This window comes from Mchenga conophoros, linkage group LG1 (genome assembly GCF_057382185.1).
Source record: "Mchenga conophoros isolate Kocher_MC1m ecotype Shallow Benthic linkage group LG1, M_conophoros_male_GT1.1, whole genome shotgun sequence".
Classification (NCBI taxonomy): Eukaryota; Metazoa; Chordata; class Actinopteri; order Cichliformes; family Cichlidae; genus Mchenga; species Mchenga conophoros.
In genome coordinates this window covers 3,892,214-3,918,678 of record NC_140526.1, presented here as the reverse complement: position 1 = coordinate 3,918,678, position 26,465 = coordinate 3,892,214, and the positions used below count along the sequence as shown (strand labels likewise).

Sequence of the window (26,465 nt, the reverse complement as noted above, 5' to 3'; positions counted from 1 at the left end):
GTTCCACAGAAGAGGGGCCTGAAAACTGAAGGCTCTGCCTCCCATTCTACTTTTAAATACTCTAGGAACAACAAGTAGGCCTGCAGAGCGAGAGCGAAGTACTCTAATAGGGTGATATGGTACTACAAGGTCATTACGATAAGATGGGGCCTGATTATTTGAGATGTTTTTTTGTTTTTTTTTATGAGAAGGATTTTAAATTTGATTCTGAGAGCCAGTGAAGAGAAACCAGTATGGGTGGAATCTGCTCTCTCTTTCTAGTCCCTGTCAGAACTCTTGCTTAAGTGTTTCAGATTAACTGGAGTCTTTTCAGGGAGTTTTAGGGCTGATGATAATGAACTACAGTAGTCCAGCCTAGAAGTAATAAATGCATGCACTAGTAACTAGTGTCATGGGAGACCACGGCAATACCATCCAGAGTAGGGCAGGGTATCGTCACTGATTTCTAGAATCGATTCGATTCCAATTCACAAGGTCCTGAATCGATTCGATCCACGATTCGATTTAATTCGATTCGATTCAATTGGATTTGAATCGGGGAGATTTTGCCTCAGTCAGAAATATTATAATTCAGATCATTACATTTACATATTTTTGTATCTATAAAAAGGAAGCTGACACTTTCGAGACTTTATCAAAGCTGTGAGCATCACAGCAGAGGCCTTTGTGTCAAAGTAGCTGAAGATAAAACACAGAAAAACATGAAGCTGATTTTCCTGGCCTGGGATTTTATAAAAATATTCCACAGTACATCAAAAACGAAAGAAAACCATTAATCAGCATATGAACATTACCTCGGAAGTTACAACGGTTTTATTAGAGACACGGCATTTTGCATTTTGCATAATTTTAAAAAGTTTAAATTTGTTCAGAAGCCTGTTGAACGGCAGAAATTAGGTTTTCTTTTTGGAAGTAAGTAAAAGGAAAAAAAAGAGAGAGAGAGCTGTGCATGAAGTGTGGTGGAAGCAAAGCAGCAAACGTAAGAGGGAATCCATGACGATGTTTATGTGAAGCGTAGTTTGGATCTTCTTTTGCTGCTGGTTCAGTCAGTATTGTTTGGAGAGAGATAAAACTAAAAACGGCGTGAACACAAAGCGCGGACCCGCCGAAACATCAGAATCGGCGAGCTGTCGGCTTTCAGCCCCGACCGTGTCCGTGCCGTCGGTGAGAAAGGCGACATCTCACTGATTCTGATCGGCGGGTCGGCGCTTTGTGTTTACGTCTTTGTGCAGAATCCGTGTTCCTGCTCTCATTTACTGTTTTAAATGTTTGGTGGTTGTCGAAATTTTGTGACGTTTCACCTGAGATTCTGGAATTTCAGGCAAAATACATTTATATAAAAAAATCGATTCAGGATTTTAATGAATCGATATCACGTTATCCAAGCCCGAATCGATTTTAATCGATGAATCAATTATTAAAACCCACCCCTAATCCAGAGTATCCCAGAAAGTTGATTTTGTTCATTTGGGCCTTGCATTTTCAGTGGTAGTGGCTTTGTCACCCTTCCCAGTGGCTTCTTCAGTCGAGACACAAATGAAGATGAAGATTTAACTTTCTGGGATTTCAGCACGTTTCTATGATTTTTAGAGCCGAGTACAATAACCTCAACAATCAGAGGTCATCCAGGTCTTTAGGTCTTTAAGACATTCCTGCAGTTTAGCTAATTTATGTGTCGAGTCATGGAATAATAAATCTGGGTATCATCTACATAGCAATGAAAATTAGATTAGATTAGATTAGATAGAACCTTATTAATCCCTCTGGTGGGTTCCTCTGGGAAATTCGATTTCCAAAAAAGCACAGCACCGACAGAAGTTACAGAGTTACAGAATATTATATATATATATATATATATATATATATATATATATATACACACACACACACACACACACACACACATATATAAATACAGAGACTGTCATGAATCGCTGTGCGGCAGGCAGGAGAAGGACCCAGGATGCAGACTCACAGACACGGGGATAAACTTAAAGAACACAGCTTTAATGCTGGCACGGCAGGATACAGGAAATACAGAACTAACTGGGAAAAAGTAAACTAACATTCGCAGGAAGGCACAGGAAGATCCACACAACATGAGGGACGACGTCACGCTGAACAGAGGGAGACGCAGACAGAAATACACAGAGGGTTAACGAGGAAAGTGGGAACACACGGGGAACACAGGTGACACTGATAATCATAACGAGACAGGGCGGGGTGAACTGAACATGACATGTACGGGCGTGAGAGTCACAAAGTAAACAGGAAGTGCACAGAGGTTCAGACAGGAGGAGAGAGAGCACGGGGAAAACACAGACATAACGGGCTGGGGAAACATGAAACAACCACAAAGGGAGACGAGGGCTCATAAATACATAGAGGGCACACAGGGGGAAGAGAGAGCACGGGGAGAACTTAGACATAATGGGCAGGGGAAACATGGAATAAAACATAAGGAGAGACGAGGGCTCACAGATACACAGAGGGGCACACAGGGGGTAAAAGTCATGAAGGGAAAACACTTAGGGAACAACACAACAGGGCAACTCAGAAAACATGGTCTAAGCAAGGAACAAAATACAAACATACAAGAAAACTAAGAACACTGGGCCAACATGGCCCAGGACCATGACAGAGACAATATAAATAAAATATACGAAGGGGATAAATAGAATAAATAGGAATAAAAAATAAAATACAAGTGAATTGCACATTTCAAGTATTGAGTCTATTGCACTGTTGACTATTTACAAAAGTATTGCACAAGGTATTGTACAGTGAGGTGAAGAGGCACTACAGCTTAGTTGTTCCCCTCTCCTTTGTCCTCCTGTTTCCCCTCCCTCTCCCCTCCAGAGAGGAGTTAAACAGTTTGATGGCGTGTGGGACAAAGGAGTTTTTAAGTCTGTTAGTTCTTGTCTTTGGGAGAAGCAACCTGTCACTGAACAGACTCTTCTGATTGTTTATGGCCGTGTGCAGAGGATGCCCAGCATTGTTCATAATGTCCATCAGTTTCTTTAATGTCCTTTTCTCTGCCACTGTCACCAGAGTGTCCAGCTTCATGCCGACCACAGAGCTAGCCCTCCTGATCAGTTTCTCCAGCCTGGATGAGTCCTTCTTTGCTGTGCTGCTCCCCCAGCACACCACAGCATAGAAAAGTACTCCAGCAACCACCGACTGGTAAAACATCCTCAGGAGCTTCCTGCAGATGTTAAAAGACCTCAGCCTCCTGAGGAAGTACAGTCGGCTTTGGGCTTTTTTATACAGGTGCTCTGTGTTGCATGACCAGTCCAGTTTATTGTCCACCCACAGCCCGAGGTACTTGTACTTGTTGACCACCTCCACCTCCTCCCCCTCTACCTGAACCGGCAGTGGACCTTCTCTGGACCTCCCGAAGTCCACAACCAGTTCCTTAGTCTTTGAGGTGTTGAGTTGCAGGTGGTTTGTGTGACTCCATGCGACAAAGTTCCTCACCAGACTTCTGTACTCCTCTTCCTGATCATCCCAGATACACCCCATGATGGCCGTGTCATCTGCAAACTTCTGAATATGGCATAATTCAGAGTTGTAGCAGAAGTCAGAGGTGTACAGGGTGAAGAGAAGAGGGGACAGCACAGTTCCCTGTGGTGCTCCTGTGCTGCTGACCACTGTGTCAGACGTGATCAGCAGCACAGGAGCACCACAGGGAACTGCGCCTTCTAATTATACTGCTGAAGGGAAGCATGGATAATGTAAACAGAATTGCTTATTCGCTGCTGCTTTTAAATTAAAATTGATTAGGTAGTAGAAGAGATTTAAAGAGTGTAGCTGCTTTGTGTATGCCCATCTTCAGTTAAACTGTAGTCACATGCTGACCTCCTGACATATGTGGAGCTCTTAACGATGGAAAAGTCTGTCTTTAAGCCCTAGTCTAGTAGAAATCGCTCATATTCTGAGTCCTCTCTGAAGGGGTGTGAAGCAACAGGGTGTTGGCTTTCGGCTGTCGATGGTCCTGAAAATGAAAGCATCCACTGCCTGTTTTATTAGGAAAGTTATTATTATTTATTGATTTACTCATTCACAGCTGAAAAGGTACTCCAAAGTGAGCAGAGCTTAAAAACCAAAGGTAACATCATGCTCAAATGTTGCACACTATATCTTTATTAAATGTTTCCAGGAAATACACATGGCCGGACTGCTTCTGAGAATCCTGCCTGATCAATAATGATTATATTTGAAGTGGATAACAAATGGTGGCCGGGGGCTGGGGGGGCTTGTTTAAGCTCTTCTTTGTGCAGAGATGAAAATAAAATGTCAGAGTCAATCTGTAGATTTGTTGTTGGCTTGTTTTAACCGGAGTCAAATAAACAGATGATTCAGTTCAGACCGCAGGTCATCAGGGACTCAGCCTCTGTTTCCATGGTAACTGGTCTCCAGCTCTTGATGCTGACTGTAAGCAGGGGCCTACAGCACATTACCTATATGATTCATTTTGATTTCAGCATTATAAGACCTGTGATTTGTGTTTTCCCCAGTTTGCTGCTGCAGGCGTGAAGCTGCTGCGGCTCCTCTGATTGACTTCGTGACGTGAGAACAACATCAGAGTGAAGATAATGAAAGCTGGCAGGGGAAATGGCCCAAATCAGCGGTGTTCCTGCACTCAGAAAAAAAAAAAGAATTTCATGTTTTAATTCAGCAATGAAAGCTCTGAAAGTTTTACAGCATCAGAAAAGCAGAGTGTGGTAACAGAACAGCAAAAGAACAAACAAAACAAAAAAAAGATTTCATGTTTTAAACGGTAAAGACTAACAGAAGCGCCGGATTTTACTTTTATGTACCCCTCATTCTAGTAAAAACAGTCAAAGCTTGGACACATTGTGTTTGTTGGAGTCCTGGAACATGCAGCATTCAGAGACTGAACCAGTGCCGAGGCTGGTACTGGTTCCTGCTGCCATTTAAATGCTGTTGCTCTACTTCGCGCTGCCCCTTCAAAGGAGGAGACTGCTGCTGTGTTTTTGTCTCCACTGACGAATGGCGATGCCTGAAAAGACGCCTAATCTGTCAAATTTAATTTGCAAATGCAGCATATTATTAATATTCATCTGATGCTGCAGCCACCAGCATGGCTCTGTTTTATATTTCAGAAAGTCCAATCAACAACAGCTCCTGAACAGTCAGTGGTATCTAAAGAGATTTTAAAATTCTTTCTTCCTGTCTCACAGGCAGCAGGCTCTGCAGGAGCAGCGTCTCTCCAGGCCCCATCATTTGTTCTTTTGAATTAATTAATTCTTAATGCATGCAAAAATGTGGTTAATCACATTATGTTTCTTTTGAAATCCTATCCTTTCAGTTGTTGTACAGCGGCTTGAACAAGAATTCTCCTCCTTCTTGATTTATTAGTGTTTTACATATTTGTCATACTTGCATGCTTCAGATCAAACAAATTCTAACGTTAATCAAAGATAACCTGAGTAAATACAAAATGTAGGTTTGAAGAAATCTATTTCATTTATTAAGGATTTTTTTTACCAAACCTAGCTGGCCCTGTGCGAAAGTCACTGCCCCCTTATACCTAATAAGTGGTTGGCAACAAAAACTGCAACCAGACATGTGTGATAACTGGCACTGAGTCTTACACATTGCTGGTGAGGAATTTTGGCCCACTCTTCCTTGTAAATTGTTTAAATCCAGCCACACTGGAGGGATTTCAAGTATGAACGGCCTATTTAAGGCCAAAGCATCTAAAATGGTTCGGAGTCAGACTTTGACTAGGCCTCTCCAAAATCACAGGTGGACGTGCTGGTGTGTTTTGGGTCCGATGAAAAACCCAAGTGCACTTGAGCCAGACCTTCTCTGACGTTTTGAGGAGAGAGAACAGAATTCATGATTCCATCAGCTGGAGCAAGTGTCCAGGTCCTAAAGCAGCAAAGCAGTACCAGACCATCATGCTACCACCACCAAGTTTGACTGGTGGTATTATGGGTATGTTTATGAAATGCTGGATGTGTTTTTATGTGTGATTTGAACTCAAAAGGTTCAGCTTTTGTCACATCAGTCCAAATATTTTCCAAACTTGGAGATTTTTAAGATGTTTTTTGGCAAATGTGAGACAAACCTTTGTGTTCTTTTTTGTGAACAGTGTTCTTTTTTTTACCAGGCTCTTTCTTATTGTTGAATCATGACCTCTGACCTTAACTGAGGCAAGTGAGGGCTGCAGTATTTTAGATGCGGTTCTGAGTTTTGTGACCTCCTGAATGAGTCGTTGATTTGCTCTTGGTGTAATTTTGGGAGGCTAGCTACTCGGGAATAAGTTCATCACTGTTACAAGTTTTCAACACTTTTTGATGATCAGATTGTTCAGAATGAACAACGGGCTGTGAGGTCAGTTCCTTGACATGATCCAGGAACTGACCTCACAGCCCGTTGTTCATTCGGTGGGCTGGTTTCCGATGTTGTGCAAATGTCCTGTTTATAAGGCTGGGGAAAGCTGCGGTCAGCTGAGAACAAAGAAGTCACTTGGATGAGTGACGAAACGTTTCTGCCACTGAAAACGCTGCGTCCAGATGAACAGAATCAACCTTTGGGGTCTTCACCATGGCTCACTGGAGTCTCACAGCCTTAGAAATGGCTTCGTAACCCTTTCCAGGCTGATAGATGTCACTGACTTTCTTTCTCAGTTGTTCTCGAGCTTCTTTAGATCAAGGAATGATGTTTCTTTTTGAGATCTTTTAACCTACAAAAATCAAAAGCTCTAAGATATCAGGACAAGGGTAAATATTTTTTTCATTCACATAATATGTTCATATGTTTGCATCTAATTATTTTGCTTACTCCAAGATATCAGTGCATTTATGATATGTTTACTTTCTTCATATGTGGTTTGTTTGTTGCACAGTGGTGTGAGTTATCTTTGAGGGAGCTGAGCTCACAGCTGGCTGCTTAGTTGAACTAATTTCTGAGTTATTGCATCTTTTTCTTCTTCTTCTTCCTTTGGGGGTATTCAAAAGTAAGGACACTAGTGTCATAATAAGCTGCAGAGAGGACCCAGCAGGCTGGTTGAACAATAATACGTAAGCTTTTTATTAACTAAAAACTAGAATTCCCAGAAGGCAATAAAAACAGGAATCCTAGAAAGGTTTGACGTAACAAGGGAGAAACAAGAGTAAGATACGTCAAGAACAAGCAGATAAATGTGCACACAAATGCACAGACAAACACAGACAAACACACCACTACCACCTCTCACTCACAGTCATGTTATTAAATGTCTGATGCCATAAATCAGACAGGAAATGAACCCTGTCATTGGTAAACATGTTGTCTGATCACCTTCTGCTTTGTTGATTACGTCAGGTTTTAATCACATTTACTCTCCATGAGAGTGCTATCAGCTGCACGAAGAGAAAAATATAGTTATCAAGTGGAAAAAGCATCAGTGCATCTGCCCATCTCAGACTCCCAGTGACTGTCAGTCTGTCTGTGGCCTTCTCGGCCTTCAGCTCACTCATTACTACTGACAATACGTTTTTTAACTGGGTTGAAAATACACAATTTGATTGTTATTAAAGTTATTCCATTTCCTACAAATGTTTCCTATAATTGTATGTATCTCTGACAGATGAATAAAATTCTGTTTCCAGCAGCAGGATGGAGTGCATGGCCCTGACTCTGAATGAGCTGCACTGATGATGTGATGTTTAACAGGTCCTGCCTGAAGGTTGCAGGTTTGTTGGAAATACAAAAAAAAGAAGAAGTGTGTGTGTGTGTGTGTGTGTGTGTGTGTGTGTACACACTGGTCCTTTTTAATTACATGAACAATAATAATATTAATCATGGTGGCGCTTTCAGGCTCAGCTGGGTGAGCTGCTGCTTAAATTAATCTGTTATGCTAGCGCTGCCTCTCCCCGGTCTGTCACCTGTGACATGCGTCAACTTTATCAGGAAAGCATTACAGCTCTGCAGCAACTTCTCAAAGCTTCCACATTTTCAGTTTTAATTAGTGGAACAGTGACTCCAGGAAGTGGGATTTGCTGAATTTTAAAGCCCAGTTCATAAGTGATAGGCTCATTTAAATAAAACCAATTTTCCACTGCACACAAATGACACGTGATTTTTGATTTCATGTTACAGATTCAAGTTTATTTAGCAGTTGCTGCAAAGTCACAACAAACAGGAGAAACATTTTCACCACACATTAGAACAGTTGATTATGACTGCAGAATATTTGTATTAGCAATTTTAGTAGCATTATTCTTTAAAACTAGCTGAACAAATTATGAATGAGCTCTTTTTAGTGTCAAAGAAACATGAGGGGTACTTCCCAAAGTGGGACCTGCACAGGTCCACATGTCCTCCTGAGTCATGCTGCTCACTGCGATAGCCAAAGATATGCTAAACTACTCTGAACCGAATAATTAATCTAAGCTTGCACTGCAAGAACTAATCTGGGGTATGTGTGTCGAAGGTTTTCATTATGAAATTGTATGAATTAATGTAAGTTATAGTTGAAGCACAGAATTCAGCTGAAGCTCACAGTGACTTTACTGGGCAGGCCTATCCTTAACCATAATTCGTAACCTATGAAAACACTTAGTTATATTTAGAGTGCACACTTTTAATTAAAGGTCCTGGTCTGTTAACCTACTTTCTTATTTTGTCTTAACTTCTTTCTCTTGTTTTCTTTGCACTGGGGGGTACAGCTGCCGAGGGAGTGAAAGGAGCAGATCGGTACTGGCTGTTAAATACATGAAGTTATGAATGGATTGTACCAATTTTTGCGATATCATGGGTGGAAGAGATGATGAAACTAGTTACTTTAAATATGTTGTTCATATCATTTGACTTAGTTATTTAGATATTTTGGGTTTGATAACCATTAAGTGAAAGTAATAATTGAAAAGTAAGTTATTTTATTTCGTTTTTTGTAATCAGGTCATGTATTAGTGCGTGTCACCAATACGTGCTCAAGTTTATCTGATCAACACGTATTCAAGCTCCCATTCTTCTCTTGGATGTTAGGTGAGTTTATCTGAGCAGTTAGTTTATTACTCAGTTATATGTTAGCACTACAACGTAAGTTTTGTTTTGTTTATCTCCTTTAAAAGCTCCACCAAAACCAAAAATCTGACTTTTTTTGTTTAATTATTTTACATTTTCTGTAAAAAAAAATTTTTTAAACTACATGACTTTCCTCATGCTTGACCAGCTCAAGTAACAGTGACTGACTGATGTTGCACAACATTAAATTAAGTAAAGTTTTGTCCAAATATAATCTTATAAGCTGTATAAAAGTATAAGTATGAAAGCATAAAAAAAACCTTAATTACACAACAATATCTGTGTTCATTTAACATAAACAGCACTAGCGAGGCTGGTAAATATAAAATGGTAACTGACCCATTCAGAGCACCAGGTAGCAGAAACCAAACAGGTCCAAAAGTAATGAGGCAATGCGAGAGGAAGTGATATGTTGATTCATCAACAGGTTTTAACCTGGGTTACACGTTTATTATACTAGGAAAAAATATTAGGAACACTTTTCAATATGCAGTGAACCACCTCCTACTGCAACTTTAATGAGCATAAAAGAACAAAACTGGAATCTGTGCTGTTGTTTTGGGTTTCATTAGACTGCGTATGTGTTCTTAATAAAGTGGTTGGTTTAAAATATGGATTATTAACAGGCCACGGCTCCTACTTAGTTCTCCACAGCATCCTGAGCACAGGTGTGTTGCTCTGAAGCAGAACAGTACTTTTTCTCAGGCTTCTTGGTTCAGTAAAGACTGCAGGTTGAGAAGCACTCGTAGAAAATGTGTGATGTAATGTGTGATAATGTTATCTCACCAGATAAAACATAATCTGTGCGTGCAATGATCCACAGTTAGACTTATCAGCACGAGAGGATTTTAGTGTAACCGAGTTTAAAAGTTTAAAAGTGATCAGATATAGTCCGATTTTAGACTCACAGAAACTTCGTTTTTTAAACTAAATATTGACGTGAATGAAACGCTGTGGTGACTCATAGCAGACAGTAAAAGCTCAGCGTGTACGAAGTGCCATCGAAATCAATCGAACTTGAGACACGCCTCGAAACTTCTGAACGGGAAATGGCAAACAAATTGCTCAACAAAATAAAAGCCTCGTTGGTCAAGACAGCTGGGAGCGACACAGAAAGTTTTGAGGAGGAGAAACATCACGAAACCCAGGTCACTGATATTCTGTTAGTTATTAGGAGAGAAAAACAGATACGAATAAATAAAAAAGCACTTTAAACCTATCAAAGAACATAAACAGAATCTATATTGTATAAACATGAGTTGATACAAAAATGGACAAAAAATAATGAGGAAAAAGCACAAAATATCAAACCAACTCTTAGTAGTTCAGCTTCATTCCTGCTCATTTTTGCAAAAGGTCGAACTCTTACACTCCACACTCATAGCGTTTAACTATATAAAGTGACCAGAAACCTATTATACAAGAATATACAGTGACAACAACAAATGCCATGCACTTTAGTCTCTATATCACAACATGTTAAAAAGTGACATTATCTCTGGGACACAAATCTTTAAAAATATGCATCTGATGTAAATAATAACAGGTCCATAGTTTTTGTTTTAAAAAGTGTTGTTTGAGTTTCATAAAATGTTTGCACACACACTGCATTGGAGCTTTTTTATTTTTTTATTTGCATTACTCCCTAAAAAGTGAACTTTTTGTTTTATAAATAATTTCAATTAACTAAATATCTCCTGAGCTTTTAAAGGAATCTGTTGACATCTTTAAGATGTAAAATTTCACCTGCTTTTTGTGCCTTCACTCTAATACTGTTTTATGTGCTCTGGTTCTCAGTGACGTTTTGTTTTGTTCTTTCTCAAGATGAAATGAAGATGCTTTGTTCACTGCTGAACATCTAGGTTCTTTATTAGCACGAATAAAAGTAAGAAATAGAGGACTACCTTTTGAATAACATGGCTTTACTTTGAAGTCCCCGGACAGGAAACAGCCTTCAACGTTTCCCTAAACTTGCAGTGTTTCCAGGAGTCCGCAGAGTCTCAGAGCTGACTCCGCTGCTGGAGGTGTTTGATCGGGATCATGGAGCTGGTCTTTCTGTCAGCCTGTCCCTCTCTGCACCTCTAACCCTCCAGCTGCCCCACTATGGCGCTCCCGGTAAACGACTCCTGCTCCGTGCCTGACCTCCCCGAGTTCAATCGGTCAGAGGACGACGGACACACACCGGAGTCGGTGATTGTGCCGGTGGTGTTCGGGATCATTTTCGTGTTGGGGGTGGTGGGGAACATTTTAGTGCTAGTAGTGATAGGGAAGGTGGGGTACAGCGCAGGTGGGGGAGGCGGCGGTGGAAGTGGAGGAGGAGTTGGGAGGCGCTCGCTTAGCCCGACCAACATCTTCATCCTGAACCTGAGCGTGGCGGACCTCGGCTTCCTGCTCTTCTGCGTGCCCTTCCAAGCCACCATTTACACTCTGCCGGAGTGGGTGTTCGGGGCCTTCCTCTGTACGTTTGTACACTACATCTTCACCGTCAACATGCTTGTGAGCATCTTCACGCTCGTGGCCATGTCCGTGGACCGCTACATTGCCGTGGTGCGCTCCAACAAATCTCTGAGCGTCCGGAGCCCAAGGAACGCACTGGCAGGGCTGTGCGTCATCTGGACGATGTCTCTGGTGTGCTCGGTGCCGGTGGCCAAGCACCAGGGCCTCATTAGCTACCACAACGGAACTTTCTGCTGGGAGGACTGGGCCGGAGCCTCCAAAAACGCCTACAAAGTGACCCTCCTGGTGTTGGGGTACCTGCTACCGCTGCTCCTCATCAGCTGCTGTTACACTAAGGTCAGTTCAAAATAGGAGGCATTTAACGGGGTAATGTTTGACTCCCAGCTGCAGTAAAACAGGCATTAAGAACAGAGCAGAAGGTCCAAAGGCCGTGCACAAAGTCCTGCAGATCATAAAAGCTGTGCGTAAAAACGCGCGTGAGGCGCGCACTCACCAGCACCGGTGTGGCGCTTCAGAATAAAACCAATTCAATAGGTCAGCTTAATGTGGGTCACATGTGATAAACCGATATGACCAAACTATGATAACATCATACAAAATACCCAGCTGAAGTTTCAGAATAAACGCACCAGACGCAGGTAAGAAGCTTTTGCTTCATCGTAATGATTATCGAGACATTTCCCAGAGGTTAAATATTCGTTTCCCCAACTGTTTTATTTAAATGAAACTTAACATCAAATATGGTTCATTTTCTTTAAACCAGGCAGTAAAAACATCAGCATCCTAGACCCCTGATAACCGGTTTAATATCCATCCTCTGCATTTAAATTTATGATCAGACTGTCAGAGATCTGTGAGCGTCAAAGCTGATCTGTTATAAGTCAGTCATAAATAACCGTTCAGCGATACCTGTAGCAGTTATTATCAGTTTATGTGTAAAATATTTTCTGATTCATTCATTAATTGCTTTAAAACGCAATTAATCACATTTTCTGCTAATAAAAGTCTGGAATCCAGCCAAAGAAAAATCTCTGAACACGTTTGCACTGTTTAATAAACAAATAATACAAAAATATTAATTTTACATATAAATTCAGTTCTGATGGGTTAACCATTTGCTCTCACTTATTTAATAAACAAACAAAACTTACAAAATAATAAGTATTAAATGAGTACAAGTCCGTCCTTCCATCAGCTTATCCCCTTCAGGTTCACAGGGGGGCTGGAACCAATCCCAGCTTGCCACTGGAATGTGAAAAATGTATTTATTTTATTGGCGAAGTGCTTTTAATACCTACAGATTGTTGACTTGAACTACACATTGATTAGATTAAACAGATTTAAAATGAACATTTCTGTTGCTTCCTGAAAGTGGCTGTAATTCGGTTACCAGGGAACTAATTAATAAATAAATTCACAATAAATTCCAGGTTCATTTATTTGGATTTTTTTCACGGTTAAAGTCACTTATCAGATAAAAGTGTCAAGCTGAAGTAGCACAGAGTCAGTTTGTGTTTATGTAACAGCCGACTGTCACAATAAAAGTCCTCTGGTGTGGCCTGTGACTTCCTCCAGCTGGCATCTAACTGTGTAACTTTAACCTTCAGCTGCTGATATGAGTACAAGTTGACCAAGTTGATGCATTTGCTGTTTACAGACCAGTTGATCCGTTTTTGATAAATCATTAAGAAGTATTTCCTTCAAAATTAATCTGTCTGCTCTACTTTTTCTCTCCAGATTTTATTTCATCTCCATAAAAAAATGAAGAACATGTCCAAGAAGTCTGAGCGCTCCAAAAAAAAAGTAAGGGTCTCCTCTTCCTTCTGTGCTGCGCTGCATGCAGGGAGACCAAGCATACGATTACCTTCTGTGGAAGAATCACTCAGTTGTAAATGCATTACACATGGCTCGTGAATTAAAAAGGCTGCAGGTGTTCCAGCTTTTATTTTTAATGAGTTGTTGGAAAGACAGCTTGCTGTTTCCTGTAAGTAAACTTTCATCCAAACTGGTAGGGACTATGGGTCTGGTACTGGTACAGCAGCAAGCCAGTGCACAGTATTATCAAACCATACAGGAAAAAGAGAGAGTCAAAACTGAAAACGAGCACCAGCGGGCTGTTTGAACACTGTTACTGTTACGATGAAGAGATGCTGAGGAGGATTCCCTGTAACAGGATGATTGGCAGCTGTATTAACTGTAAGAAATGAGTTATTTTATATGAAACTTTTGGCTGCCAGGCTATGTTTTTTTTCTCCCAGAATATAAACAGGTTCTTTAATTAAAAAAAAAAAGGAAACAGGTTCATTATGAAGAACTGGCTCATCTTAAAAGGTTTTGCCTGAAAAAGAAACTTATGAGCTCCTCTAAAACAATAGCAGCTGGCACTGAAGGTGGTCTTTTCTTCTTGGCGCTGTCCTCTCTGTCTTCTTTCTCTGTGAGCCACATGGAGAGAACAGTTACGTTTAAAGGAGAGATAAGAAAAGGAGCATTAGCAGAGCTTGAACGTTGATCTGTTTTTCTTACAGGAAACACAGCTCAGTTCGGGAGAAAGAAGCTGTAACAGGGATGACGTGGAGAGGGTAGTTTTAAAAAAACAAATAAGAAAAAAGTGGTGCCTACCTGAATGCACATGCAGCCATCTTGTTTTATCAGCAAATATTTTTTTGTTTTTGCATATATTTTGTTTTTTAGAAATGCATACGCTTATAACTCTGGTGCTTAGCACATAGAAGTGATTCACAAACTAGAATGTTTAGTGGTAAAAAGGAACCGCATTCATTTGAAATGTGGGGAAACATTGCCCATCTCGAGCATCTCTTCTGGAGCATGTTGCCGCCGTGTTTGCATGGGTTCTCTAGCTTTTTATCTTCTCTACAATAAGTTGTAATCCTTAATTGAAACAGCATCTGAGTTGTTAGAGCAAAGAGTCTGGTGTAAGACAGCACCTGTTTCTTTTAGGTCTGGTGGACCTCCCCCATGGCATTTCATACTACGGCAAAATAAATAAGTAATAGATAAACAATAAAATATCAGAAAATTTGTGTTTTTTCACTATGTACCATAAAAACGGATAATTTTCACATTAACAAAAAGCAAAACAAAATACAGATTCTGCCAGTTAAAAAATGTCTGATTGTGGATTACGGGACGGTCTGCGTAATGTGCTAATAGAACTGTTTCTGTAATTTTACACATTTATTTCTTAGAATTTAAGCCCAAATCAAATCAGCATTTCTTTATAGAAAAAAAGAGATGTATTTTTGAAATTGGACTTCTTTCCCTTGTATTAGAATATCAAACTGATTACATCTGTACTTGAACATCAGTTTTCTGTCACGCTGAGGAACTCTGAATGTCTTTTCTCTTTGCTGGGGGCGGGCCAGTTAGCGTCTTTACCAGGCATGGCTCTATGAGGGGGCTATGTCTCCTTTTTCAGATTGCCGACACTTTGCTTTCAGAGACCCTGCCAGGGGCATTTGTCACCAGCAATACTGATCTTGGGATTAATTGAGCAAGGACACCCCCATCACACCATGATAAGGGTGGAGAGGTATTTGAAACTAATGAAGTTGATTTTTGTTATTCTATTTAAAATGTATGCTTTGGTCTGCATAATATGGAACCTCAGGTTTAAAGCCACTGAGGGAACAAGAAAAAATCAATATAATATGATTAAACATCACCATCACAGTCAAACCTGTTCAGCCAGCAGCTCAGTTGTGTTAGCTCACCTGCCCCATCATGTAGGTCATAGTTTGCCCAGAGTGTGACAGCTGTGGAGCAGTAGAAGTTCAACATGACAGGTGTGGGCGACAAGCCTCAAAGATTGAGTTACTTGGTCCTAGCTGGCAGGCGACAGTGTGCAGATCTCCCGTACCAACAGATCAGAGAGACATTAGCTACAGGCAATTTACAACAAAGTATCTGCTGCTTCTCGGGTCAGTGGAGCAGGAATAAACGCTACTGGGTAAATATTTAGACAACAGGACTAAGAATAGAGGAGATTCCCACAAAGTCTGAAGAGGAGAGAAATGTTGGGCCTTCATTCACACCAGTTCCATCCTCTGTGGAAACAAGAGACACCATAACACTGATAACAATTATGTAAGCGCTCACGTCAGATTGATGTTTCAGTGTCACGGAAACACCAGCCAGCTGAGTTCTTTGTGAGGACATACTGCTGTATATATAAATATATCCCAGCTCGCCCTGTGGACGGTCTTTATCCTTCAAGCTCGGATCCACCAGACCCAAGTCAACCAGAGGACTCGGGCCTTGAGGGTCCTGGGCTGTATCGTTCCCAGGACTGCGCTCTTCTGGACAGATTCCTTGGATGACGTTTCTGGGATCTGCTGGAGTCAACAGCCTAGTTTGAGGGTCACTGCCCCGAGTGCTCAGATCAGACCATTTTTTGCAATCACCCTCCACATCTCTCAAGCTCCTTTCTCAGTCCTTGGTACTTCTTGAACTTTTCACGTTCCTTCTTCCTGATGTTGTTATCCTGTCTTCCTCTGCTTGTCCACCACTATGTCCAACTGGTTAGCCCTCACCAGTTTGTCCCTCTGTATCTGGAAGTCCCACAGGATCTTGCCTTGGTCATTCTCAACAACCCAAGGATCACCTGCAGGGCGTAGGTCAGGGGTGGGCAATTCCAGGCCTCGAGGGCCGGTGTCCTGCAGGTTTTAGATCTCACCTTGGGTCAGCACACCTGAATCACATGATTAGTTCGATACCAGGCCTCTGGAGAACTTCAGGACATGTTGAGGAGCTAATTTAGCCATTTAAATCAGGTGTGTTGGTTCAAGGACACATATAAAACCTGCAAGGACACCGGCCCTCAAGGCCTGGAGTTGCCCACCCCTGGCGTAGGTGTTGATTGCCTGGGTCGTGTTCTTCCTCTACAGCTCACTCCTCAGAAGTTGCATTATTCTCTGCAGGATTTTGGTGGGTGTGACTTTCCTTGTGGCCTCTTCATGGTCTAGTGATGGCCAAATGAAGCTTTCCGAAGCACTGAAGCTTGTATTGAAAAACGGTTCATTACTCGAAGCTTTTCAACACAGTCCTCTCCGGTGACATCTGGTGGTGAAAATTTTGAAGAGCAGCTTGAATCTGCAAAATAAAACGGACTGCTCAATTATCACTGCTCACTCAAGAGTGGAGTTCTCTCTGATATTGGGCCACCGTTCCGTTGCTTTGAACATGTAATTGGTTTTGTTTTCTCGATTGGGGGGCTGAAAAAAATGTAATGCGTATCTGCGTAATACATTTTGATCAATAAACTTTCCCTATTTAAACATGCACTATGGTGTGGCCTTTCTTTGCTCATAACTCCTTGATGTTGGTAAATACAATAAGTGAGCAATATATATAATATACATATGAGAATGCACAGCACATTATGGAGTATGCCCCTGCTGTGAAGTCCTGCCTCCATCTACTTGTCGTTTAATCACTGGACAGCTGGACAGGTTCATACAAAATATTAGATTAGGCCAATTCCTATACATATTTTTGACCTAGGGGTGGGATTGATTGTGAACTGGAAAGGGAAAATGCTTAGGGGGCTGAGTACGGCTGCATCGTCACTGATTTGTAGAATCATTTTTGATTCGATACAGGATCCGATTCAATTTGATTGGAATCTGGAAAGTTTTGCCTCAGTCAGAAATATTACAATTCTGATCATTTAACAGTATATATCCATAATTTCGTATCTATTAAAAGAAAGCTGACACATGTGAGACTTAATTAGAGATGTAAACAGAGAGTTATGAAACCTGCAGCTGCAGAAGCCAGCGGGAAAAAAAAGAGGCAAACACAGCGCTGACCCGACGACGCACCAAAATCTGACTCTGACGCGTCGGGTCCGCGCTCTGTGTTCACGTTTGTATGCAGAATCCGTAAACCTGCTCCCAGTTACTGTTTTAGCTGCATGGTGTTTGACGACATGTTGTGAGGTTTAACCTGAGATGCTGGCGTTTCAGGCATAATAACGTTAATTTACAAATCGACACGGGATTTTAATGAATCAATATCACTTTATTCAATTTAGCATGGATTGTAATCAGAAAGGCGATAATCAAAACCCACCCCTAATCAAGAACTTGCAAAGTAAAAACATGATCTATGTAAGGTAGCCCTTTTGTTATTTACAGTTAACAAGAGGATTAGTGTTACTGTGCGCTGGCTGAGTCTGTTTCTTTTCTTAGAAATAGTTTCTCCTGCCCTGGAGAAAATCCACTTGCATGGAACAGAAGAGGCTGTGGAGTGCAGGAACTACACTGCAAGCTGGTAGATATGCAGGTATTCCTGGGTCCTGCAGACTATCACCTAAAAACAATAAACAAAATGATTTTCTAAACTGTAGCAATGTAATGTACGTATAGTGCCAAATACATTGTTGTAGTCTTCATTAGCTTTAATTCACATGGAAGTGTTCCTAAAGTCATATGCTGTAATGATATTTACATTATGAAAACATGATTTTGGACATTTCAAGTTTTTCACTTCGGCAGATAAAATGAATTGAGCAAAATCAACTCAAAATATTCCCACACGCCAGAATGTCCTCTCTTCCTCGCTGGCTCCATATCTGTCAGTGGAATGATCACCTCTTCGCTCTCTGTCACCATCAACACACTCCACGAATCCCGTGGATGATTCACTTCCTTATATCCGTTTGAATCAGGTACCGAAGCAGTTACGTGCGTAATGAAGCTTCGGACGTCACTGGTCACGTGACTTTTGCCAAACGAAGCAAGCCTCGACACAGTGCTTCTGAACCAGTGTGTTGTTTTTTCGACACACGCTCCGGAGCGTCAGCTTCAAGCGGGCCATCACTATCATGGTCTTCATTTTCCTATTCCCAGGCACTTGCAGCTGCCCTCGATGTCGGTGTAAATTTCTGGTAGTGCAATCCCCTCAGTTCTGGCTACCTTCCTTCTCTCTGTTACCATCTGACTACACATCTGTAGTCCGAATGACATTCTGATGTGATTGCTGTACCTCCTTGTGGTGTGTATCAGTGAATTGATTTCTCGTTCATGTTGGGTTGCGTCCTCATCCCAGATGCTCTTAAAGTATTGCTCTGTCTCCAGCTGTAGTGGGGCTGTTCTCATACTGTTCCCCTACCTTGGATGGTTCAGTGGAGAACATCTGGTTTATTGTCCTAGATTCTATCTCTATGGTATACCAGAGGGATAGAAGCTTCTAAGGCCTCAGATATAGATAGCTTTCAGTACTACTTTTTAGGCACCCCTTAGAGAGGGGGTGCACAGTTGCCCCATCCATCCTCTCCAATGCCTGGGTCTGGCTCTTGGCTGGGTACTGAAGTTTGTCAATCTCTGCTCTCTGCATCTTTATGCATCGCCATGATCTCCGCAAGCATCTGGCCCAGCAGCTGGACCGGCTGTGCGGGCTGCGGGTCTGCCCGTGCACTGCTGGCTCTGGGTCCATTGTGTAACTGACCCATTTAAAAAAAAAGGGCCATGGGTCATACTCGAACCCGGGCTTGCTACTCTCAGGCATGTGATATATGACCGTATGCTCATCTAACTGAGCTAAACCACAATTGGAGAAGGCATAGAGAGGGCTTAAGCTAACACATTAAACCGGAGATGGCCGCCGTGTATTCAATTTATTTCAACAAAGTAACTGTATTCTGATTACCACCTTTTTAAATGGTAAGTGTAACAGAATACAGTTACTCATATTTTGTATTTTAAATACGTAACGCCGGTACATGTATTTCGTTACTCCCTAACACTGCACGCACACACACACACACACACACACACACACACACACACACACACACATATATATACAATATGTGGTCAGAAATATGCAAAACACCCAAAATAGGCATAAATAAACCAAGAAATGTTTCATCAGTTCTTTCCTGTTACAATATTTGTGCAAGGTTTTATGCTGGTGTGACATGGTTAGATAACACACTTGATTAAAGTGTGAGAGCAGAAACATCATATGAATTCACACAAACAAGAAAGACAATAAAACCATGTAATAAAATATAACAACGCATCGTATGACTAAACAACACCTGTGAATTTATTATGTTTGAAATTAAATAAGGGGCTGGAAACTTGGCACCTTTCAGTGCTTTCCATCCGGACTACATTAGTTTGTTTGAATTTACAAATATTTGCATCAACTTATGAAATAAGAGGACCTGTGGAACAGAATCCATCCGTCCATCCTCTTCCGCTTGTCCGATTCAGGGTCGCGGGGGCGCTGGAGCCTATCCCAGCTGTCTTTGGGTACACACTGGACAGGTCACCAGTCTGTGCATTCACATTCACACCTATGGGCAATTTAGATGTGAACCCCACTAACTGCATTTCTTTGGACTGTGGGAGGAAGCCAGAGTACCAGAGAGACCTCCCGCAAACACGGGGAAAACATGCAACCTCCACACAGAAAGATCCTGACCTGATGGTGAACTCAGGGCCTTCTTGCTGTGAGGCAAGCATGCTGCAGTGGTTAGCACACCAAACAACCTTTTCAAAATATTTCTTGGAAAAGTCCTCAACTCCATATTAAGCAATCAGCTGAGATTTTCCATCTGGGCACTGTTTAGTGCAGTTTTGTCTGTCGGTGGCATTAGTGAGTCTGTTGCTCTTAACTTGCCAGGGTTACTGTTATAAAGAAAAACACATTAGTCCAACAGCTCTTTAAAATAGAATCCAGTGTGTCCATATTCAGACGCTGAGCATGCAGTGGACATGTGGCTCTGTACAACCTTTTAGAAAGGTCGTGGAATCTTTAATGCAGCTGAAAACAGAGAGATTGTTTCCATATAAACAGTATAATGTTTCAGCAGATGTTCGGGTTGAGTGCTGAGTCTCATCTCTTCACGTAAGACTGCAATAAAATTTTACGACGCAGATTTAGCTGCAAAAAACAATGATTTCAACACAAGAGTTCAAAAAACAAGAAGACCCGGCATGATTACTTTGGAACTGAGATCATCTCGGAGGACATGCTTTTTTCCATTTCCAGCCTCGCTGTCAGACACGCAGTCAGCTGTTATCTTCAGTCTCATACAATGAAACGCAGACGTCTCGGTCGCTGGTCAGTTTCATCTGCTCACAGTCCTGAGGATGAATAGTTTTATTGATCTTTGTGCAGTAAAGAGAGAAAAAACTAAATCGAATCAGTGTTCGCTGTGTGAACTTTTAAATCAACAACAGATCCCCACAGTACACCTTCATCAGCTGTCTCCTACTTCTTGTAAGGGTCTCGCAGCCTCTATGGAGTTACTCTGTCTCCATGTCTTCAAGAGATTTTCAGGTTTAGCGCTGGCTTTGATTCAGTGATATTCAAATCAGGACTCTGCTTGGTTTGTTGGGCTCAGATGCCTCCTGATGGTGATGGAGGAGAAGTTAAATATACGAGTGAATACATCTTGTAATGCTCAAATATAAAATTAGTTGATGTTTGAAGATGTTTGAAACCCAGGATTCAGCCGAGCACCGTCCTTCACCTGAGAGAAATTTTATTTTTGTGAGACTCAGTTGTGGAAAATGTAAAAGTGAGCGTAGCTGGATTGCTTTCAGCGCTCAGAGTCTGTTTGTACGTCTGAAGTGGACAGACTGTCATCTATCACCTGTCGGCCGCTCTGTTTGGATATATTATAAAGCCCTGCGTATTTTATCATTGTCCATCAGCTAACACACTCACCTGCTTTTGCATCAGACTAGTCTTAAACCCACAAAAGTCGCAAAGGCTCCACAGTTTTAGTCTTGGCTACATCAGCTTTGCTTGATTTACAGTTCAAAGTAATCCTTGAATGTTACACTGGGCCTTAATTCAGGCTTTCAGGTCATCTTCTGTCTGAAAAAAGATGCTTTAGCTCCCTTTAACTGGTGCTTCTTTCAAACAAAAAAAAAGGAACAGCTGTGTGCCTGAGATGATCATATTAGAGATATCCGCCCTCATTGACAGCAGGTGGGAGTGGAAACAAAGCAGTCTGAAGCCTGAGCTTCTGGCTCTCAGGGAGTACTTTGGCCATGTTTGTTATGATCATCTTCAAATGTAATAGTATATATACAGTATGACAGACGTTAAAAACAAGCATAACAAATATTTTTGGGTCTCTCAGACAGAGATTACAACGTGAGAATATTTTAGGACATGTGGGAGTTTTTCTGGAGAGAAGATGACACTTTAACGAATGTTTGTTTTTTTGCAACTTGAAATTTGCAACATTTTCTGAAAGTGTAGCCATGTAAACATTAGTGGTGTGCTTTAGTTTGGAGGATGAATGAAGTGCTGTCTGTAACAGGATTAGACTTTGTGAGAGCAAACAAGAACAAAACAACCCTTTTATGGAAAAGAGCATGGAAACTGTGAACAGTCAGGACACTTGTAGAAATCAAGTGAAGTGAACATTTTCATGAGAGCATAATGAAAGAATCTTTGCAGACGGGATACTAAGTGAGTGTGAACACATTTTAAAAAAATCAGACATAACTGGGACAAAGCAGTGAGGACTTTTGGGAGAGCGAAAGCTTAATAAATGAGAGCTGAGAAGCTTTTGTTGCCGAGTTGAAGTGTGAAATGGCAGCTGCCTGTGTGGGAGAAGAGGCTTTTTAATTAGATTAAATATTGACATGAACTGAGTATGGATAAATGTGCGGTTCCAGGGTTGTGGGCGGAAATGTGATGTGCTGACTTTGGAGATGAGTCACGGTAAAAATATGACAACAAAAAAATAGGTTTGAAGCTGTTAAGACAAACACTGAACTCATATATATTTCAGGATGTAGTGTCTGGGGATGGGTTATTACTTTCTCTGTTATTACTTTCATTTTTTTAAAGTCAGTTCTTCATTGCCAAAGATTTACAAGAAATGCAGATATTCTTTGAGAACAGCTTGTTAAAGCTCCATCTATAATCAGGCCTATGTTCAGTTTCTGCTGTGAAGTATTTCAGCAGTAAAACAGCGACACACTGTTAAGTGATGTGTTTACCGAGTGCAGGTGAAGTGGAGCAGGATCGGTGTCTGCATTATTGGCCGAGTCTTTGAAGTCCAGACCTGCCTTCTGACAGTTAATAATTAATAGTTATCATCTCCTTGCCCCAAGTTTGGAGATTTTTATTTAAAAAAAACAAAGAAACAAACTTTTGTTTAGGATTTTTTGGTCGCTAGAAGATGCATTTACTGTCCAGTGATTGCCAAGACTTGCGATAGCTTACGGTTTTGTAATGTGGACCTTACACAGTTAATTCACACTTAACCCTGTGACCCTTGGAAACATCACGCGGTTTGAATCTTGCTTCTCAAAAAAGGACAAACTCTGATCTCCATTAGTTTCCAAGTGACTACAGTAACAAGAGATAACATAAAACATGAAAGGTAAAATAAATAGCCATTACCATCTTACGGGTAAAGTACAGATTAAGAAATAGTTCATGAAACAATATTTAGGTCTTTGGTATGTTTCAAAAAGATATTTTAAATAAACTATCACAGCGGAGGAAACTCAAAGTCCCAAAACAGACTGGGATGATAAGAGAAGGGCTGACGATGACTTAGCGGTCTAAAAAAGTACCGAAAAAAACTCTAGGCAGATAACTGTGACAAACACACAAAAACAGTCTGACAAAGAGTGATCGTGGACCACTGGAATATAAGCTGGGGAGCCAGCAGGATGAGTGGTGACAGGTGAGTTTGAGTGTAATGCGCTCATGATGATGCAGAGGGATATTTGATCTATCTTGGGTTACTTTTTCGCTGGTTATGGTCATATGGAGCCTAAATTTCTGTTTTATATTGTAACGTAGAGATCCTACGATAATACAGAGAAACCGCCAACAATCAGACAAGTTCTTGGTGACAGTTGGAAGGAAAAACTCCCTTTCACAGCACGTCTTTCATCCTGTCTTCCTTCTCTCACCCCAACCGGTCGCAGCAGATGGCCCCGCCCCTCCCTGAGCCTGGTTCTGCCGGAGGTTTCTTCCTGTTAAAAGGGAGTTTTTTCCTCCCACTGTCGCCAAAGTGCTTGCTCATAGGGGGTCATATGATTGTTGGGTTTTTTTCTCTGTATGTATTATTGTAGGGTCTACCTTACAATATAAAGCGCCTTGAGGCGACTGTTGTTGTGATTTGGTGCTGTGTAAATAAAATTGAACTGAATTGAATTTTAACAGGAAAAAACAGGCTCAGGGAGGTGCAGTTGGAGTGGTTATTGTTTGCTTTGCAATAATCGCACCAAAAATAAGATTTCTGAGAACTGAAAAGAATAAACTAAGAGAGAAAAGCTCTGTATTAAAATAAAGACAAAAATATGGAAAATAATGTGATTCTAGTGATTCACAGATATAATGGTAACATACTGTAGTTAATGAGCATTTAAAAGGGGACCAATTATTCTAATTTCTAGCACATTCATTCATTTATTCATGGACTCTGATAGATTTGCTTTTGTTATTTTATTCTGCAATTATGCTGCCCTGCTCTTGCAGTTTATCATTCACTTTAAGTCAAAATTCCTCTGATTGGCTGCACCTCACAAAGGGTTTTGAACCACAGGTGAGTCAGCCTGCCGTGGTCACAGTCAGAGGCATGTGCCCGAGATGGCATTTTAACAATATTCTCCCTCTAGGACATCATGCAGATCCAATAGAAGAAAAACCTGTCTGAAAGTGAGTGTGCAGAGCAGTCTGAAGCCTGAGCTGCAAGTGGCGGGTTGACGATGGCTGACTCCTCCAGTCCTCAAGTTGAAGCATCATTGGGAAAAATGCCAAACTCCAAATTACCGCTGATGGATCCATTGGAGTGTGTGATAATAAGAAAGTGCTGTCTGAATATTTGTGTAAATGGGTGAAGTGGCTTGTTATTGGCTCAGAGTAGAACAATGCTATATAAGTCCATTTACCTCCTGGCTCGCGGAGATTAGTTGTACATATTTTGGCCTCATCATTCAAATATTTTTCCATGTTTAATATGAACATCCGCCACTGAAAAAGTATATACAGAAAATAAGGAAAGAATAACAGGATTACTTTGAGTGGTGGCGGTGGTGGACTTTAGAGGATAATATTGAGGAATATTAATGGAGATTTGAGGAATCTTTGAGGAGTGTTTGGTCAATATTTGTCGGGCATATTTCTAAGTGTTTGGAAAGTGAATTCACATTGTTTATGGAGTTTTGGTTTAGTATGTGTGGGGAGCTCGGAGAGTATTTGTAAAGTGATTAGGGAGTGTTTGTGGACTATGTGGAGTGTTGGAGAAGTCACTGGCTGAGTGATGGTGATGGTGGAGCACTGGTGAAGTATTTAGACGTTTAGGAGATTACTGCCGGAGTATACAGGGGCGTGCTGATATACTGTACGACTACATCCTGTAGATTCACACATATGTTATCTCTCCCTGCAGACGGCTCAGACGGTCCTCCTGGTCGTCACTGTCTTCACTATCTGCTGGATGCCCCACCACATCATCGTCATGTGGGCGGAGTTCGGCACTTTCCCCCTGACCCAGGCGACCTATGTCTTCCGCCTCGTGTCCCACTGCCTGTCCTATGGAAACTCCTGTGTTAACCCCATCCTGTACGCCTTCCTGTCTGAGAACTTCCGCAAAGCTTGTCGCAAGGTCTTTACCTGCTACTTCCTGTACCCGCCGCCTCCCACAGAAAACGTGGTTCGTTTTCGCATGGAAAACTTCTCCACCACACACTCCACCACCAACATATGAAGGGCCAAGATAAATGACGCTCAGGGTGCTTATCTAGCAGTAAATGAGGGAAAGCTTTTTCTGAGTGGATCTGCTGCAGGCAGGTCACATGAAAATAAGACGGCACGTGATTGGAGGATTTATTCACAAGAAAACAAGAGACTCATCAGAAACTTGCAGAGCCTGCTGGACTGCTTTAAGTTTTGTGTAAAGATATTTCAGATATTGTTTTTAAGCTTTAAACTTAATATTAAAAAAACATTTTGTGATGTGTTGGTTTTTTTATCGAAAATTTTGAAACTTTCATACTTTTATGTTTTTTTTTGTTGTTGCTTTTTTTTTAAATAAGAAGAATTTTTTCAGACCATTAACGCAACCTGAAATCTTTCAGTTTGAAAATGTAAACTGTCATCATATCATACGGTATACAAACGAAATATACATAAACGTTTACATTTTTCATATTTTTATTCATTTTGTTTGGACTGACCGAGAGTCTAAAAGAAAGACATGCGAGTTTAAAGTAACCAGATCAGTTAAAAAATGTAATTATATTTAAAATATAATAAATAATTCTGCAATTTGTTTTTACAAAAATTAATTAATTACTTAAAAAAAACCTTTAAATCTGTATTTCAGTTTTAATGGTGTAAAATTATTTATCTATTTATAATAATTGTGCTGGTTCAGATTATAATTTCAGTTTTTTATAATTCAGTGTTTTTTATTCATTGGCAACCTTTTCGAACCTTTGAAAACATGAAATCTGAATATTTATCCCGATTCAAATGACATTTATAACATCTGGAGTTTGTTTGTGTCTCACGTTATGAAATTAGGTCTGATTCATTAAAAATGTATTAATAATTAATGAAGCTCGTTCAGCTTTGGTCCACAGTCAAACTTTGTGTTTCCTTTCTTTTAGGGGACAGAGAACAGAAATGACCATTTGGATGTGATGAATGTGTGTGCATGAAAGACAATAACACATGTTTATGGACAATTACTCCACATTAGCAACGTACTACCAATGATTTGACTTAACTAGGCAGTGAGCAAGGTCTGTATTTGATGATCTGTGTAATATTTATAGTGTGTGTAATCACAGGTGTTTGACCACAGTTTCTTTGTGTGTAAATAAAGTATGAACTGACTTCAACAAGCGTTGGACTCTCATGTCTATGTGAAGGGCATTGTCCGACATTTAGTGCCAGTATATGTGCAGAGCGAAGAAGAAAAGAAGAAACATATATATGGCATCAAATGAAAA

General features: G+C 40.9%; 1 protein-coding gene across 1 annotated transcript; it reads left to right on the top strand.

Moving 5' to 3' along the window:
* The first annotated feature begins 11,023 nt into the window (after positions 1-11,023).
* Positions 11,024-26,343, top strand: galr1b (galanin receptor 1b). The gene is made up of 3 exons (XM_085286589.1): positions 11,024-11,832; positions 13,234-13,299; positions 24,899-26,343. The coding sequence occupies exons 1-3, from the start codon at positions 11,143-11,145 to the stop codon at positions 25,214-25,216; spliced, it is 1,074 nt and encodes a 357-aa protein (XP_085142715.1). The 5' UTR covers positions 11,024-11,142; the 3' UTR covers positions 25,217-26,343.
* The last annotated feature ends 122 nt before the right edge of the window (positions 26,344-26,465 follow it).

Excerpts from the sequence above, each read along its gene's own strand:
- galr1b (XM_085286589.1), top strand. The coding sequence starts at position 11,143 with ATGGCGCTCCCGGTAAACGACTCCTGCTCCGTGCCTGACCTCCCCGAG. Across the intron at positions 11,833-13,233 it reads TCAGCTGCTGTTACACTAAG|ATTTTATTTCATCTCCATAA; the intron begins GTCAGTTCAAAA and ends TTTTCTCTCCAG. Across the intron at positions 13,300-24,898 it reads CTGAGCGCTCCAAAAAAAAA|ACGGCTCAGACGGTCCTCCT; the intron begins GTAAGGGTCTCC and ends CTCTCCCTGCAG.